The sequence below is a fragment of the Vipera berus genome (assembly GCF_964194415.1).
Source record: "Vipera berus genome assembly, chromosome: W".
Lineage (NCBI taxonomy): Eukaryota > Metazoa > Chordata > Lepidosauria > Squamata > Viperidae > Vipera > Vipera berus.
In genome coordinates this window covers 26,258,171-26,273,616 of record NC_138210.1, presented here as the reverse complement: position 1 = coordinate 26,273,616, position 15,446 = coordinate 26,258,171, and the positions used below count along the sequence as shown (strand labels likewise).

Sequence of the window (15,446 nt, the reverse complement as noted above, 5' to 3'; positions counted from 1 at the left end):
GGACCCACAGCCCCATTGGCAAGAGAGTTTTATGGTCAGGGAGGGACCAAGACCCCCCATAAATACCTCTGCACGAGGGGCTGTTCTTTGTTCTAGTTTCTAGTTTTCTATTCTCCAGTTCTTCCCCTACTCCTAGCTCTTAGTCCTTCTCTTGTTTTAGTCATGTAATGCTAGCTTGTTTTGTTTTATTTTATTTCTCTCTCACATGCAGGCATGAATGCTTTCATGCCAAGTATTTCTTTCTCTTTGATCTATCATTGAATAAAGCCAATATGATTGCATCTCTGCGTGATGCCTTTGCTTGGAAGCTCCTTTAACGATTCACTCGTGAGAACACCTCACAGTTTTAATATGTTTTAATACTGTTTTAAACTGGGCTAAATATTTAATCGTTTTTTTAACTTTTGTATTCCGTTTTTTATATTTATTGCCCTGTACACCGCCCTGAGTCCTTCGGGAGAAGGGCGGTATAAAAATATAATAAATAAATAAATAAATAAATAAATAAATAAATAAATAAATAAATAAATAAATAAATAAAATATAATAAATAAGAGGCAGCAGCTAAAAGTACACAGGAGGAGACTGGGGGAGGGATAGAAAGGCTGTTGGTTATGCATAGGGGGAACAGTGGTGTGCAGCCAAGGAGAAGTAAGGAGAAAGAGGGCATAGGTAGGTTGGGGAGGGCTGGGTGGACAGATAGGTAGGCTAAGCTTGAAAGAGTGGTGGTATACAGCTAAGGCAGATGAAGCCATGGGAAGACTGAGAGATGGAAGAGAGAGCAGGCTATGTGGAGGGAAGAGGTACACCAACTTTACCCCACTTCCTTTGTAAGATCCCTTCCAATTTGTCTGGGTCAAAACACAAAACAACCAAGGAGTTTTAGTTCAGCTGGAGTGCAATCCTGCCCCAAATGGTCCTATCCAAGGTGCAAGCCATGAAGGCCTCCTTCCATGCATGGAACTGAAGATACATTTCATTTCTTAACTGCCACCTCTCACCCCCACCTCTTCTGCTAGCATCCTTCACTAGGATTCATGACTTCCTTGTTTCCAAACCCAGAATATATTGTTCCCCAACTTCTGAAGCTTCATTTTTTTAACCTTTTCCTCCTATGTTGCAGTCTGGGACACTGTATCTAAAGCCAATTGCTCCTTTTCCATTTTACCTAATTCCATTTAACCCTAACCCTTGCATCTCATATCCTATAACTGAAAAAAAATCAGCAACAGAAGTAATACATATGCTCATTCCTCCTTGCCCTAATTTTTCTTCTATGTCAAGATTAGCTGTCAAGCACCTTGAGACATAGAATGGCAAGGTCATGCAGCACACTGCATCTTGAAGGCACTGAAGAAATCAAATTTGAACTTAGCTGCAACTGCTAGGTAACCCCCTACACCCACCCAGGTACTTACAGCTGCAATGGAGCTTCCCGGGGAGTTTGTGGTGACAGGAGGGATGGAATTTTCAGAGGAAGCAGAGTGCTGTCGCATGAGTGGACTATGACCTGTGGAGGCCATAGAGCTTGACAAATAACTTGGGCCTCCAATCTCTGGATGATGCTTCAACACTGTGCAAGGAAAGAGAACAGCACGTGAAAACAATGCCTGTGTTATACCCAGAAGCATCACACCAGACAGACATCAAGTAATCAACATAGAAGAACTAGAGCACACTTAAGTGTGGGAAACTTCCTCAGGCTGGACTGCTTCTCTAGAGGAAGGAAGTTGTTAAAGCACACAAGAGAGACTATGGCAGGTGACACCAATACCCCTTTAATTTCCCAGAAGCAGAAAACAACCATCTCCAAAGGGAGAGGGGGAGCAGAATGCAGAACCCAAGCTCTCCCCAGACAGACCTGGCTAGGGCCAGCGTACCTTCACTTCTCTTGGAGCTGTCCCACAATCGCTTTCTTTCATGAACTGCCGTCAGGATAAGTGAGCGCTCTGGCGCACTCTCGACCTTGGGGGCAGCCCTCACATCGTTTAAGAGCTGCCTGTGTGCCTTGTCTGGCTCGATTTTGTGATGTGAGCAAGCTGAAGAGTGGAACAGAAAGAGAGCCATGAAAACGCCCTGCTTTCACCTCTCTTTCTTGCCTTTCAGGACCCAGCCTAGACAAGATCCTAGAAGCCATACAAGCATGACTGCCAGAACAACACAAAGAGCCACTGGCAGCAACTGCCCTCCAGTGACAACCCCATTAATTCAGCAATTGCTGTAAAAGTCAATTCATCCATCCACCTTGTTTGCAAGGTCTGCTATAGTGCAGAACCTTTGAGCTGCACCCAGCCCTGCCATGGCTTCTAACAGGCTGGCTTCCATTGTGGCCCAAACATTTGGAACACTGTGTCAGATATATTCTCTAAAGAGACCCAAGATGCAATTATAGATTATGCTACTTGACTACTACAGAACAATCTCAAAAACCAGGAGCAGCAGGAGCTGTGTCTTGCTTTAAGTAATAAACCTACCTTTACAGTTTATCAATTATATACAATATTCCTGACCATTAAAGCAGATCATCCACTCAAAAAAAATAGGCATGTGTGTGCGCACACATATTTTTTTCTCATGCTCATTTAGGGACACACAGCCAATGTTTACTTGTTTTCAGCTCTGGAACAATGATCATGAAACATTCAGAAGAGTGATTGCACTCTAGATATACTCAACATGGTTTTCCCATATCACTAGCCAACAATAAATATTCTACTCCTTCATGCTCCAACACAACTTCTAGATTCCTTGACAAGTTTTTCCTGGTCAAACTGTCTAGGACACGGGTGTCCAACTTTTTGGCTTGCCTGGGGCCATAATGAGTGAAGAGGAATTGTCTTGGGCCACACATAAAATATATAATATAGTTTTATAATATAAAATCACATAATGTTAAAAGTTTACGATCTTGTGGGGCTGCATTACAGGTAGTCCTTCAGAAACAACAGGCCATGTAATGACAATTCAAAGTTATGACTAACACCCCAAAACTATATGCAACCCTATTTCAAAGTTATGACAGCTGAAGTGCCACTGCGGTCATTCACTCTTATGACCAACCACAGGGATGTTGCAGCACCCCTGTCATGGCCCTGTCAGATCCCGGTTCAGAGGAGGAGTTGGAATTTGGACCAACCAATGGGGATGGTACATCTCCCCTGGACTCTCTAGAGCAGGGGTAGGCAACCTCGGCTCTTTCATGACTCATGGACTTCAACTTCCAGAATTCCTGAGTCAGCTATGCTGACTCAGGAATTCTGGGAGTTGAAGTCCATGAGTCATAAAAGAGCCCAGGTTGCCTACCCATGGTCTAGAGAGTCCAGGGTCTGAGGACGATGCTGTCTCAGGCCCCTCCGGCATTGGGGGAGGTGGTCGACTGGACAGGGAGCTGCCTGCCTTCACAAATGCAGGGGAGGATTGGCTGCAGACAGGCAGTGGTGATGAGAGACAACAGATCCACTCTGACGAGGAACAGCTGCCTCCCCTGCACGGCACAGAAAGTGGAGCAGAAGGAAGCTCAGAGAAGGTCTGCGAGGCTGCTCGCGAGGAGGCTGCCCCAACCCTCTTCACAAGGAACACCTGACTTGGGCTGATTTACACAGAGACGGGGTGGTGGTGCAGTGGGGTTTTGCCAACACCCCTGGAGAGCTGTCTGTTGTGGTTTAGCAGTGCAATGAAATACTTTATTGGTGCCTGCATCTGCCTACTTGACCTGTGTCAGAACAACCCCTGCCTCTCTCTTCCCCCTTTATTCTGCCCCAACAGGACCCTGCAATGCTTGGACCTGCTTCCCATGCCTCCTGGAAGCAGCTGCCATTTTCAGGGGCCCAACAATTCTTTGTGGAAATGGTGGCTACTTTCAGGGCTTTCTGCACCAGTAAGTTGGCCATTGGGAGGCTGCAAAGCTCTTCTGCTTCTGTATAAAAGGCAGAAGATTCAGGATGAGCTTCCCGAAACCTTTCCTTTGCTTAATCCCCTCCCTCCCCCAGAAAGCCACATTTCTTCAATAAACAACACAAAACAAAAAGGAACAGACTTGTTAATCTTCCCTCTTTTACTACTAAAACAGGACATACTGCCAGAAATTATACCTCCAAAGGCAGAAAGTGGTGCTGGGTCTCCAGGCTGTCTATAACCCTGGAAGCCCTGCCTAAATTCAGAGTCTGTGTACTGTTATTATGGGAGGGCCAAGTACTCAGTGTATTCTCAGAAGCGGTCTTTTATTATTTATTTATTATTTCCTTCTTCAGGCTGGGCATTGGCATTAATCACATTTCAAAATGAAATCCTGGTTCACTTTAATGTCTCTGCAGGACATTGTAATTTCTGCCAATTCTGCCAATTCAAGATTAAAATAAATGAAGGCACTTACTGGAAGCTGCTAAAAAGGTATTAACCAGCTTGTGACGGTGTTTGCATGATGAGTCAGAGAGACTGCTGGGAGGCACAGTGGGTTGATGCTTCAATGTGAGCTTTTTGGGAGGTTTAATTTTCTCACAGGGCTTGTTCTGCAACTGGGATTTCAACATGCTCTGAAGGTGTAAGCTCACTGGTACATCTGCAGAAAAATGAACACACACATACACGAACAAAAAAACCCCCAAAGGAGGCAATTATCAGACATCGTTCAGAATAACGATGGCATATTCTGAATGAACATTCCTCATCAAATCTATCTAACCATAAATTTGAAGATTTATACCTACCATGGACCAAAAATATACCCATTCAGAAGCAAAAAATAAGCCTTATTTATGGAGTCCTCCACTTTCTCCCAGTAATGAAAACACCAATATTGGCTGAACTGCAGCTATCCTAACCCTGTACTGTCCAGATTTTTTGACTCAACTGGAATTCTGAGCTAACACAGCCTTCAGCAACAACACAGCTAGGTGGCTTTTTTTTTTTTGGTCTGGGACCAAAAGAAAAGCCATCAGATGATTATTGCATTGATTATGAAGCTGTTATACATTTTATAATATTTTGATCTTACATTATTAGTATATTTTTTGTTCTTTTTATTTGCGATCTGCTTTAAGGTCATAGGGATTGAAAGGGTAGAAAGGAAATAGAGAAAGGAAAAATAGTCCCTCTCTTTGAGCATGCTTCACCTCCAGTGAGTACACAAGAGTTTTGTGTGTAAAGTCCCAACAACACCAAGAGCAGCTGCTGCCACCCTACAACTGAAATACAAACAGCTTTCCCTGGAGAAAATTCAAAAGACCTAGGATGTATTTTACTTGAGTGAATTAAAATATCTTGTTAAAATCCCAAAAAAATTTCTTAAAATAATGTCACTATCAAGTGCTCCTTAAATTATAACTAGGATATTACTAAATAATATGAATGACAGCATGTTTGTCCTACAGTAAAATTTTGAAGGTGAATTGGTGTCTCTATAGAAACACTGAGTTAAAGGAAGTTTTTCCACATAAATGAAAAGTCAATTTGATCAGTTCTCAAATACAACTTTGAGTCATTATCTATCCAAAACAACTGCTTTATTTTCACCCAATGAATACACGCAGCCCTAGACTATCCAGTAGCAACTAGAACATACTTCCAATTACTTTGTCATTGGCAGTTCACTGTTTTGTTTGGTAGTTTTCTGTATGTGCGTGAAATGGAGGAACTGTGAAGAGAGAAAAAAAATCACGAACATCACACATGACCAGGAGAAATGGGGCTGGGGGGTGTAGGCAACCTGGAAGGCAAGATACTAGACAATATGTGGTAAGTGTGTAGGCACCCTTCAATACATAAACGAAAGCATGAAAATGTACTGTATGAGGTATACACAAACATACCCACACACACCTGGTTAAAAGCAATATGTGTACCTTTCTTTAGCGCATATACACAACTGAAGGATACAAGGCCACATCCTATTCACACATAACCCATTAACCCAAAGCTTTCTGTGCATTCTCTGGAGAGTTTCAAAATATTAAGCAAACAGTTTTTAATGTGAAGAAAAAAAATCCATAGTATATGCCTAGACAGTAATCATGTTTAATGCTTAATGCAAATGCAAATGAAAGAAAATCCAATTTAGTTTTTACCCTGCCACTGCCTACCACATTTGGAGCACAGCTCCCAGCATAGTACTTCAAAGCCAAGGACAGTCATAGCACAGTAGTTGAACCCACTTTGTTTGGAAAATAAGTTACCTGCCCAGAATATTCAAAAAATGGGCAATACACAAGCACTGTTAATAACACTAAGGGCAGGGCTTAAGGTAGGAAAGGCAGTTGGATACTGAGAGAGCAGTTGATGAGAGTGTGTGAATTCAGATATTAATAAAAAGTAGTCTGGATAACAGGCTAAATATGAGCTGAAAATTCAAACACACCCAGCAGAAAAATTCAAATTAATCTGTCAGTCAAGTCTCCTGCCTTTACTCTAGCCACATGTTAATAAAGTACAAATGATGAAAATCATGAAAATGCAGATAACCTAAGAAGGTTGCACTGTAGCAGTAAAATGCTACCTGTGTGCATGAATACAGAAGAGAGAAGTGCACTGTTGAACAAACACAAGCAATTTTTCTCTCTGATCAGCCCATCCAATTGATTATTCAGTTTACTTTTCCTCTCTGTTGTAGCGCTAGTCAACATCTGACTGTGCCAAAACAGCATCATGACCTGCCAAGAGACAGCCTTTTCCCAGGACCAAATGCTTCAGAGCAGCAGCTTTCTCTCAAGAGCCCCAGATGGCGCTATCTTAACTGTTTTTAAAGTCCTGATTAACATCCTTTTCACCAAGGTTGTTATGATGTTATTACATCATGTGGAAATTTCCAGTCACATATCAAACCATCAAGACGAGTCCAGAACATTAATTAACAATCTCACATATGGAAGAGAGAAGCAGACTGAGGACAGGGGAAAGATGGAGGGAAGAGATACCCAATTGTTTAAATTCTATCTACTAGGTCTCTAGCAGCACATGTCATGCAGTCATTGGCTAACTAGGTCAGGGACCCCTGACATTGGTGCCAAAGCAACTCAGTGTCCTAGAAGAGCCAAATTAAATGCCTTTCCAGATCCTCTCTTATCCAAAATTGATCAACCTCTACAACCCCTGTGGCTGCCTGCCTCTCTCTATGGTCCAAGCAAAAAAAAATCCTTCCAAAGGATCATCCTCAGGCCAGCATCCTATGCAGGACAGTATAAAAGTAGAGCTCTTACTGTTGCCTACATATGGCTTCCTAGCTAGCCTGGAATGAGGAGCTGACTTTTGTTCAGCTTTTTTTATTACTTACATCTGCCAATGGGGTCTTTCTTACCATCTGGGAATGAAAGTTCAGGGTGGATGCAGAAATCCAACTGTGAGAGATGCTCCATCAAAGGGGCTTCATACTGGATTTCTGGAGGCAATGAGCTTCGAGGAGCACAGAAAGCACACAAAGGGTTCACATCACAGCCACACTGCCCCATGTTGTTACGATGAACCTAGACATAAGATGAAAAAATGAGGACTAAAATCCATTAATCTAGAAGAAGGCATCAATTTGCACTTTTTTTTCAATCTGAGGACCTAGTCGCCAATCACCTGCCATTTTCATTCTGCAGAGTTACTCCAGGTTTCACAACATGGGATATTAGGATGGCCAGAGACCAATGGTTTGCTTTGAGGTGCTCTTGACTGTCCAAAACATAAAGGGAAAGGAAGGAAACCTCAGAGTGACACTGGGCAGCCATGAAAGGATTGGGAGTGATCCAGGGAAATTTGAAGTTGACTTGATTGTTGAATCAATGTGATGGAGATGAAGTATATGACTGGGGTTACTGGACATGGTGAAACTATAACAAAGCATTTAAAGAGCCACCAAGATGAACTGATGGGAGTGGAAAGGGAACAGGGTGGGTAAGAGACTGACTCTGTGAATCTGCCTAAGAATGACAACTACAGATGTAAAGAAGGGTTGAGCTACAGGGTTGAGTTTTCTCTGATGTTTGGGCAAACTACTTGTACTTTAGCTTTTGCAGTTGCCTCCCTCACTGCAGATTTCATCCAGGACTAAGAAACTACCATTTACATCCAACAACAGAATATTTGCTATTTACAAGTCCCAAAGTATCCAATGAAACATGATTATGCATCATTGGTCCTTCACTCTACTAATGTTCCAGTTAAAACAAAGAAACAAGAAAACAAACCCTCTCCAATATCCATGATGATACAATAATCCCATATTAAGATATTTAAATGTTTATCTTCTTGGGAAAAAGTGTCTTCACTTTTTTCTGATTCAGAGAGAGTGCACTGCAACACGTGATCTTCAATACTGACATATTTAGAATGTTTATCTAAAAATCTGGTTACTTTGGTTATACGCTCTGTGAACTGTGTCTTCTATTTATACATACAAACTTAAATTTGTTGATTGCCAATACAACATTTGCCCCAAGCCCGTGGTGGGCACGTGCACCGTCGCCCCAGTCCAAGGCCTTAAGTCCCGTCAATGAGCAACCTGCATCAAAATCTCCCTGGGCAAGTGGCTTTTTAAGCTGGGTTTTATAAAACCTTTTCGCTTTAGGCCTCCGCCAATGTGTGCAAAAAAAAAAGTTCAATCAATCAATTTCAACTTCTCGAGGGGGAAAAAAGATCTCGCAAAGTTGGAATTGATTGATTGAACTTTATTTTTAGTCCCACACAGCGTTGGAGGAAGTGACGCGTCAGACCTGGAAAGAAGGTGCCGCGTAGGGGTGGGGGGAGCAGCGGGAGCAGGGCACTCCATGGGAGGGGTGGGGCGGGGACTGTGCATGGGCTAGAGAAGCAACGCGGCAGCGCTAGCATGGTGGTAGACCAGTTGTGTCCCTCCCCCTGCCAGACACCTGCCGAAGCCGCGCAGGGTAAGGTTGCCGGGCCCTCCCCCGCCTCCCCCAAGCGTTTTTTTTACTAACGTGCCTTTCAGCTGCATTCCATTTCTCTGTTTGCTTCTCAGCCTTTGCCACGTGTTTGTGGGACTATCAGTTAAAAAAAAAGTTTCCTCAGACTTTCTAACTTCTCACAAGATCTCAAGAAGTTAGAAAGTCTGATGGAACTTTTTTTTTTTGCTATAGTCCCACAAACATGCGGTGAAGGCTGAGAAGCGAACGGAGAAAAGGAATGCAGCTGAAAGGCAGGTTAGTAAAAAAAAACGCTTGGGAGAGGCAAGGGCATCTGGGTGGGGGTGGCAGCCTTACCCTGCATGGTGGTGGGAGGGTGGAGCACATGCCCTTCCCATGCCAGGCCAGCCCCTGCAGCCCCAAGGCAGCTGTGCTAGGCGGTGGTGGGCAAGGCGTTGAGGTGGGGGCTGGCAAGCTGACCAAAGCAGCAGGTGGTGCGCCGGATGCTCGGGGAGGGAAGGTGCTGAAGTGTGCAAGGAAACTAAGTTTTTTGTGGGGAAAAAAGGTCAATCAATCAATTCCAACTGCGCGATCTTTCACGAAAAATTGGGATAGATTGATTGACCTTTTTTCCCCCGAAAAAATCCTTCCTTTGTCCTTGCAAGCGGCGGTGGTGGATCACGAAGGAGAAACGGCAAAGGGGCTGGGAGTCAGGTAAGGAAAGAAAGGCAATTTCTGGGGGGGAGCGAGGATTTCTTTCCTTACCTGCCCCACTTGTTCTGAGGCCACTTCAGCAACCTCCCTCCCTGAGCCTCCAGCGATCCACCAGCTGCTTTGGTGGCTCTGTAAGCTGTAAGTATACCGGTTCCTTACCTCTGCCCGGTTTGTTCCGCGGCCTCATGGCAGCGGCATAGGGTGCGACATGCGAGGCAGCAAACAGTCACGTCGCGCCAAAACCGGCCATTTGCTGCATGGCGCCCAATGCCACTGCCATAAGGCCACAGAACAAGCTGGGCGGAGGTAAGGAACCGGTATACTGGATCCCCCCCTCCCCTACACCACCTGCTGCTGGAGGGCTGGCCCGGTATTCGCAGGCGGCTTCGGAGCCTCAGAGTGCGTCGGTCAAGGGGCTGGCAGGCTGTGGCTGCTGACGGACACAGTTGGCTCCCATGCGCTCGCTGTGTGCAGGGGCTGATGGTGTCAGGCAGCAGCCGCCTTGGTCCCTGCCTTGCCTTGCCTTGCCCTGAGGCAATGGCACCCCTGCCATGCCCTCTGCCTGGTCTCGCCTCACCCCGCAGGACGAGCCTCCTGCCCACCGTCCCACCCGCCAGAGACCCCCTGGATCTCCCCCAACCCTGCCCGACCCCCACAGGTGTCCCTCCCCATGAGCAACATTGACGTGACCACGCCCACCCTGGCCACACCCACCCAGTCTGCCATGACCACTGGAGCCATGCCGTTGGTTGCAGTTTGGGCACTTGGTCTCTAAAAGGTTCACCATCACTGCCCTAAGCTGTTAGCCTGCCAGACTGTTCCAATGAAACAGATCAGTCTGGCTGAAAATGCATACTTCCTTAAATACTGACTGTAGATTGGCTACTTTTAAATGGGGGGGGAGAGAGAGAGAGCAAAGAACAAAAACTATTTTTTAAAAACAGATACTAATGTTAATTGTACCCTGCAACTGACACAAACACAAAACTTGGAACTGATTCTGAATTCAGCATGCTGAGAATTGTAGCCATTTAAACATTTTGTAATTTATAAGTGCCCACATTCAAAAGCACCAACATGGCTACCTAATAGAAACCATCATTTCTTTTAAAAATAGAAAAGTCAGGTACTTAAAAATGATTTGATATATTTTCTGTTAAGTGCACCTGTACAACATCCCTTCCTAAGTTACAGTATTCTACAACAGACATGTTGTTTTCTTCTTTTAAGAATGCCTCTGGTCCACTGATCCAGCAATTAAACTTAAAAGAGTGTTTAAAATTGTGACTCTTACCTCCCAAAACATTATGCATAGTGGAAGAAGTGAAACCACTTTCCTCTGCCCATTTCTACAGTCAAATGATCAAGATTTCAAATGTAGCTCTCTCCCAGTTTTTCCTACTCAATGCCAAATTTGTTTAATAGGGACAGCCTAAAAAACTTCCACTGACATAAGGACTGATAAATCCACTTTATTTGAGTATCAGAGGGACTCTAAGCAGAATTTATAATGATATGGGACTAAAAATCAATATGTAAGACCAACAATTTGTTACTTAGCTATGTCATATAACTCAGCTGCAATATCCCCCCACCCCATTTTTCTACTGCCTTAACTTATCAATTTACAGACCTTTTTGGATAGTGGAACCAGACTGTTGGGTTGAACAAGCCGCCGTTTCTTGCAGCTGACGACAGGGCGCGTGCGGGCTGCCACACAGGTTCCATTGAGAGCTGAAGACACCGCATTTAATCTCTGCTTTTTCTGCAACAGCTCCTCAGCATCTGAGCCATCTCCCTGACTATGTTCTGTCAAGCTTGTCTGTAGACTGTCCAAGAATGGAAATACAGCACATTAGACATTTCTACTTCTCTAACACTAATGGGAGCCAAATTTTCATTACCTAAAAACAGCAGCCCATTTGTCCAGGCAAACCAATAAATCCATGCATATAGTAAAATATGCAAAACTAAGGTAAGTGCCCCCAAAATTCTTGTTTGATACCAGGTTAGGATAGATTGTGGTAAACATTACCTGTCAGCAGCTCTCTAGTTTTTCATTATTTGGAAATGTCAGCTTTGTCCTTACTCATGTCTCTCAGGCTTACATTTTTCTCTTCCACACTTTTTCACCATTAGCCTATCATATTTTTCTGTACATAATGCCTGCTCCAAATTTCCACTAGATTTATACTGTCAACTTTCCATCACCTTTTTACTTTAGGTCTTTGTCAATCCAATGCATTCTCCAGATTAGCTGGTATCTAGCTTCCAGAGCCAAGTTCCTCATCCATGCTGGGAGTTATATCCTAATACATTTAGAGAACATCAGGTTGAGGAAGACCCTTTGACTCACTTCCACTCAGAACTTTTCACACTTCTCCAGTTTATTTATAAGACTTTTAGAAAAGAAGAATTTTGCAAAAGCCTACATTAAGTCTGACAAAAGTATGTGGGAAAATGTGTTATGGTCTGATGAGACCAAGGCTGACTTTTTGGCCATAATTCCAAAAAGTTTGTTTGGTGCAAAAACAACACTGTGCACCACCAAACGTACACCATACTCACACTGAAGCATGGTGGTGGCAGCAGCATTATGCTTTGGGGCTGCTTTTTGTCAGCTGGAACTGGGGCTTTAGTCAAGGTGGAGAGAACTAGGAACAGTACCAAATATCAGTCAATTTGGGCACAAAACCTTCAGGCCTCTGCTAAAATGCTGCAGATGAAGAGGAATTTCACCCTTCAACACAACAGTCCAAAGCATTCCTCCCAATCAACAGAAGAATGGCTTCACCAGAAGAAGATCAAAGTTTTGGAATGGCCCAGCCAGAGTCCAGACCTAAATCCAACTGAAAATCCATGTGGTGACCCGAAGAGGGCTGTGCACAGGAGATGCCCTTGTAATCTGACAGATTTGGACCACTTTTGCAAGGAAGAGTGGGCAAAGATTCCCAAGGCAAGATGTGCCATGCTGATAGGCTCCTACCCCAGAAGACTGAATGCTGTCATAAAATCAAAAGGTGCTTCAACAAAGTATTTAAGGGTGTACACACTTATGTAATGTTATTGTACATTTTTATTGATATTTTGCCCCTTAAAAGATTTCAGTTTGTTTTTAATTGAATTGTGCAGCTGGTATATTATATTAAAGGTGCAAAGAAGTCTGAAGTGATTTATCTTGGTCCAATTTTTTTAACATCTCAAAACCCTGCCATTTTAACATGGGTGTGTAGACTTTCTATCTCCAATGTACCTTTAAGAGTGGCCTTTCAGAAGTACCTTAAAGTTATATTTTCTTAAGGAGAGATTTAGCAAGAACCTTACGTGTTAATGACTCCGTTGAATGGTCTTGGCACTCTATAGGTTTTAGCAAGTAGACTCTCTTGGGTATTACTAATGGATATACAATGTTTATCTGATGGCTGGGAGATGTAAGTGCCCTGTACAAGAAATGGTGGAGTGGGGGGTGGGGGTGGAGAAAAAAATCCTTGTTAAAATTATACAAATCTATGGTAAATGGCTTTTCTTTAACATGGCATACTCTAACAATCACCCGCGGTATTTGTGAATCAGAGTATTTGAGAATATGAACTGTGTGATAACTATTATACTGCTACTCAACAACAAATAGTACAACAGGCTGGAACATGGAGATGATTTCAAAGATCCATTAAGTCAGAAACAAAGAAACAGCATTTTCTGCATCTTCACAGACTTTAAAACAGTTTTCCAAACCTGGAACTACTTTAATGATGAGCAGGGCAGTTTCTTTTTAAAATTTGATTATCCATCATTTTCATATGGAAGGCAGTTTCCATTAGTGGAGACCCCTTCCTCTAGAAAACCTTCAAATATACAAATGCACACAGCAATACCCAAGCAACACAAATGTCATGGTTCTAACAAATGCAGTACTTCAAAGAACTTCAAGGCATTGTTTACCTTAAAGAATCTTTTATTATAATTGCATAGAAGCCAAAATCTGAATTCTCCTCCCCTGAACACATTGTATCAAACACAATTCCCTCCCTTAATTAAACATCATAAATCACATTCTCCAATTAGTTTAAAATGCAAACGTTCCCTCCTGTTTAACAACCCGCCAAATTCTTATCTTCTCTTATTACAGTCTTGAGATACATTTTCCCTACTCCCCCCAGCGCCCACTAATTCTAGCTCTAAAAGTATTATACGAGTTAAAGGAAGGCTACATCTCCCTATGTTGTCAAGCAAGAACATCCGATATTAGCAGCATTGACAACAAACATACCTTGTACATTTCCAAACTAGCCAACTAAACTTGATTCTGAGACTCTATATTCAGAATAAGTTAGAAAGGACCTTGTAGGTCTTCTAGTCCAACCCACTGCTTAGGCAGGAAACCCTATACCATTTCAGACAAATGGTTGTCCAATTTCAAAAACTTCCAGTGTTGGAGCATTCACAACATCTGGAGGCAAGTTGTTCCACTGATTAATTGTTCTAACTGTCAGGAAATGTCTTAGTTCTAGGCTCCTCCTCTCCTTGATTAGTTTCCATCCATTGCTGCCTTCGGGTGCTTTGGAGAATAGATTGACTCCCTCTTCTTTATGGCAACCTCTTAGATCAGGGGTGTCAAACTGCTGGCCCATGGGCCAGACGTGTCATGTGGAAGCCACACCCACCCCTTTGCCGGCAATGGCAAAACCGTCCCGATACGTTGCACGACGTCACATGATGTCGCAAGTTTGACATGTCTGTCTTAGATATTGGAAGACTGCTATCATGTCACCCCTAGTCCTTTTCTTCATTAAATTAGACATACCAAATTCCAGCAACCGTTCTTTATATGGTTTATCCTCCATCCCCTAATCATCTTTGTTGCTCTTCTCTGCACTTTCTAGAGTTTCAACATCTTTTTTACATGTTCTATGTTTAAATTTACACCCCAAAGCAGGTGCCTTCAAACTTGGCCCTTTTATGACTTGTAGCCTTCAACTCCCAGAATTCCTCAGCCAAGCATGCTGGCTGATGAATTCTGGGAGTTGAAGTCCACAAGCCATAAAAGGGCCACGTTTGAAGACCCTTGCCCAAAAGTTTAGTGTTTCATAATTAACTTTTTCTAAAACCAAGTTTCTAGCCCTTATACCTGTAAAGAATGTTTGACATTATTATTGGACCTTCCTCAATCATATTAGAAAGGCTATCTGAAATAAAGCAAAGATTTACACATTTCTGATTCAGTGTTATAGCTTTACCTTTAACACTATGTTACTATTACAAGTCTGTGACAAGGTCATTTGTAAACTGAAAATGAATATACTGAATGAAGGCCAGGGTTTTAAGGGAGGATTTTAGCCTTTCCCCCAAAGAGCATTTTTAAAAGGGAGAGTTTAAATGGACCAAAGAAAAGAGCAGTCATATTAGTTTTTGCACATAACATAGAATTGAGTGAGATTTTAAAGATGAATGCATGTTATCACAAGCTTTTACCAATTACAGTCTGCTTTAACATAAGAAGAAAAATGTAAGAACCTGATAGACCAATATTGTACATTTATGGACAAAGAGAAAACACATGAATATGAATAGAAAAGACAAAAATGCATGTCAGCTGGGTATATGTTTTGAAAGCTTTTACAAAAAGAAATCCAGGACATCTTTTTTTTTTATTAAAAAGTTTTAACATACATTTTATCTTTAACAGTCCCCCCTCCCCCTCCCATACCCATCCCTCCCTACCCCTCCCCCCCTCCCCCCCCCCCCCGACTTCCCAGAGCTAAGTACAGGGTATAAAAAAGAAAAAAAACACTCATAAACATCCAAATGCTAACAACCATAAACTCTAAAATCTATCACTCTCTAGCTCATATAGGATAACTACAAACACTATTACTACTAAATATAAAAAAAAGAAAA

At 42.7% G+C, this 15,446-nt stretch overlaps 1 protein-coding gene across 1 annotated transcript in view; it reads right to left on the bottom strand.

Annotated features, from left to right (window-relative positions):
* LOC308676582 (KAT8 regulatory NSL complex subunit 1-like) overlaps positions 1-15,446 on the bottom strand; it is a gene marked incomplete at its 5' end in the record, with an annotated part of 305,549 nt that overhangs the window by 133,262 nt on the left and 156,841 nt on the right. The window contains 6 exons of the mRNA XM_081342460.1: positions 1,419-1,573; positions 1,881-2,039; positions 4,373-4,558; positions 7,289-7,454; positions 11,182-11,377; positions 12,873-12,988. Coding sequence (XP_081198586.1) covers positions 1,419-1,573; positions 1,881-2,039; positions 4,373-4,558; positions 7,289-7,454; positions 11,182-11,377; positions 12,873-12,988 — 978 coding nt within the window. The remainder of the gene's footprint in view (positions 1-1,418; positions 1,574-1,880; positions 2,040-4,372; positions 4,559-7,288; positions 7,455-11,181; positions 11,378-12,872; positions 12,989-15,446) is intronic.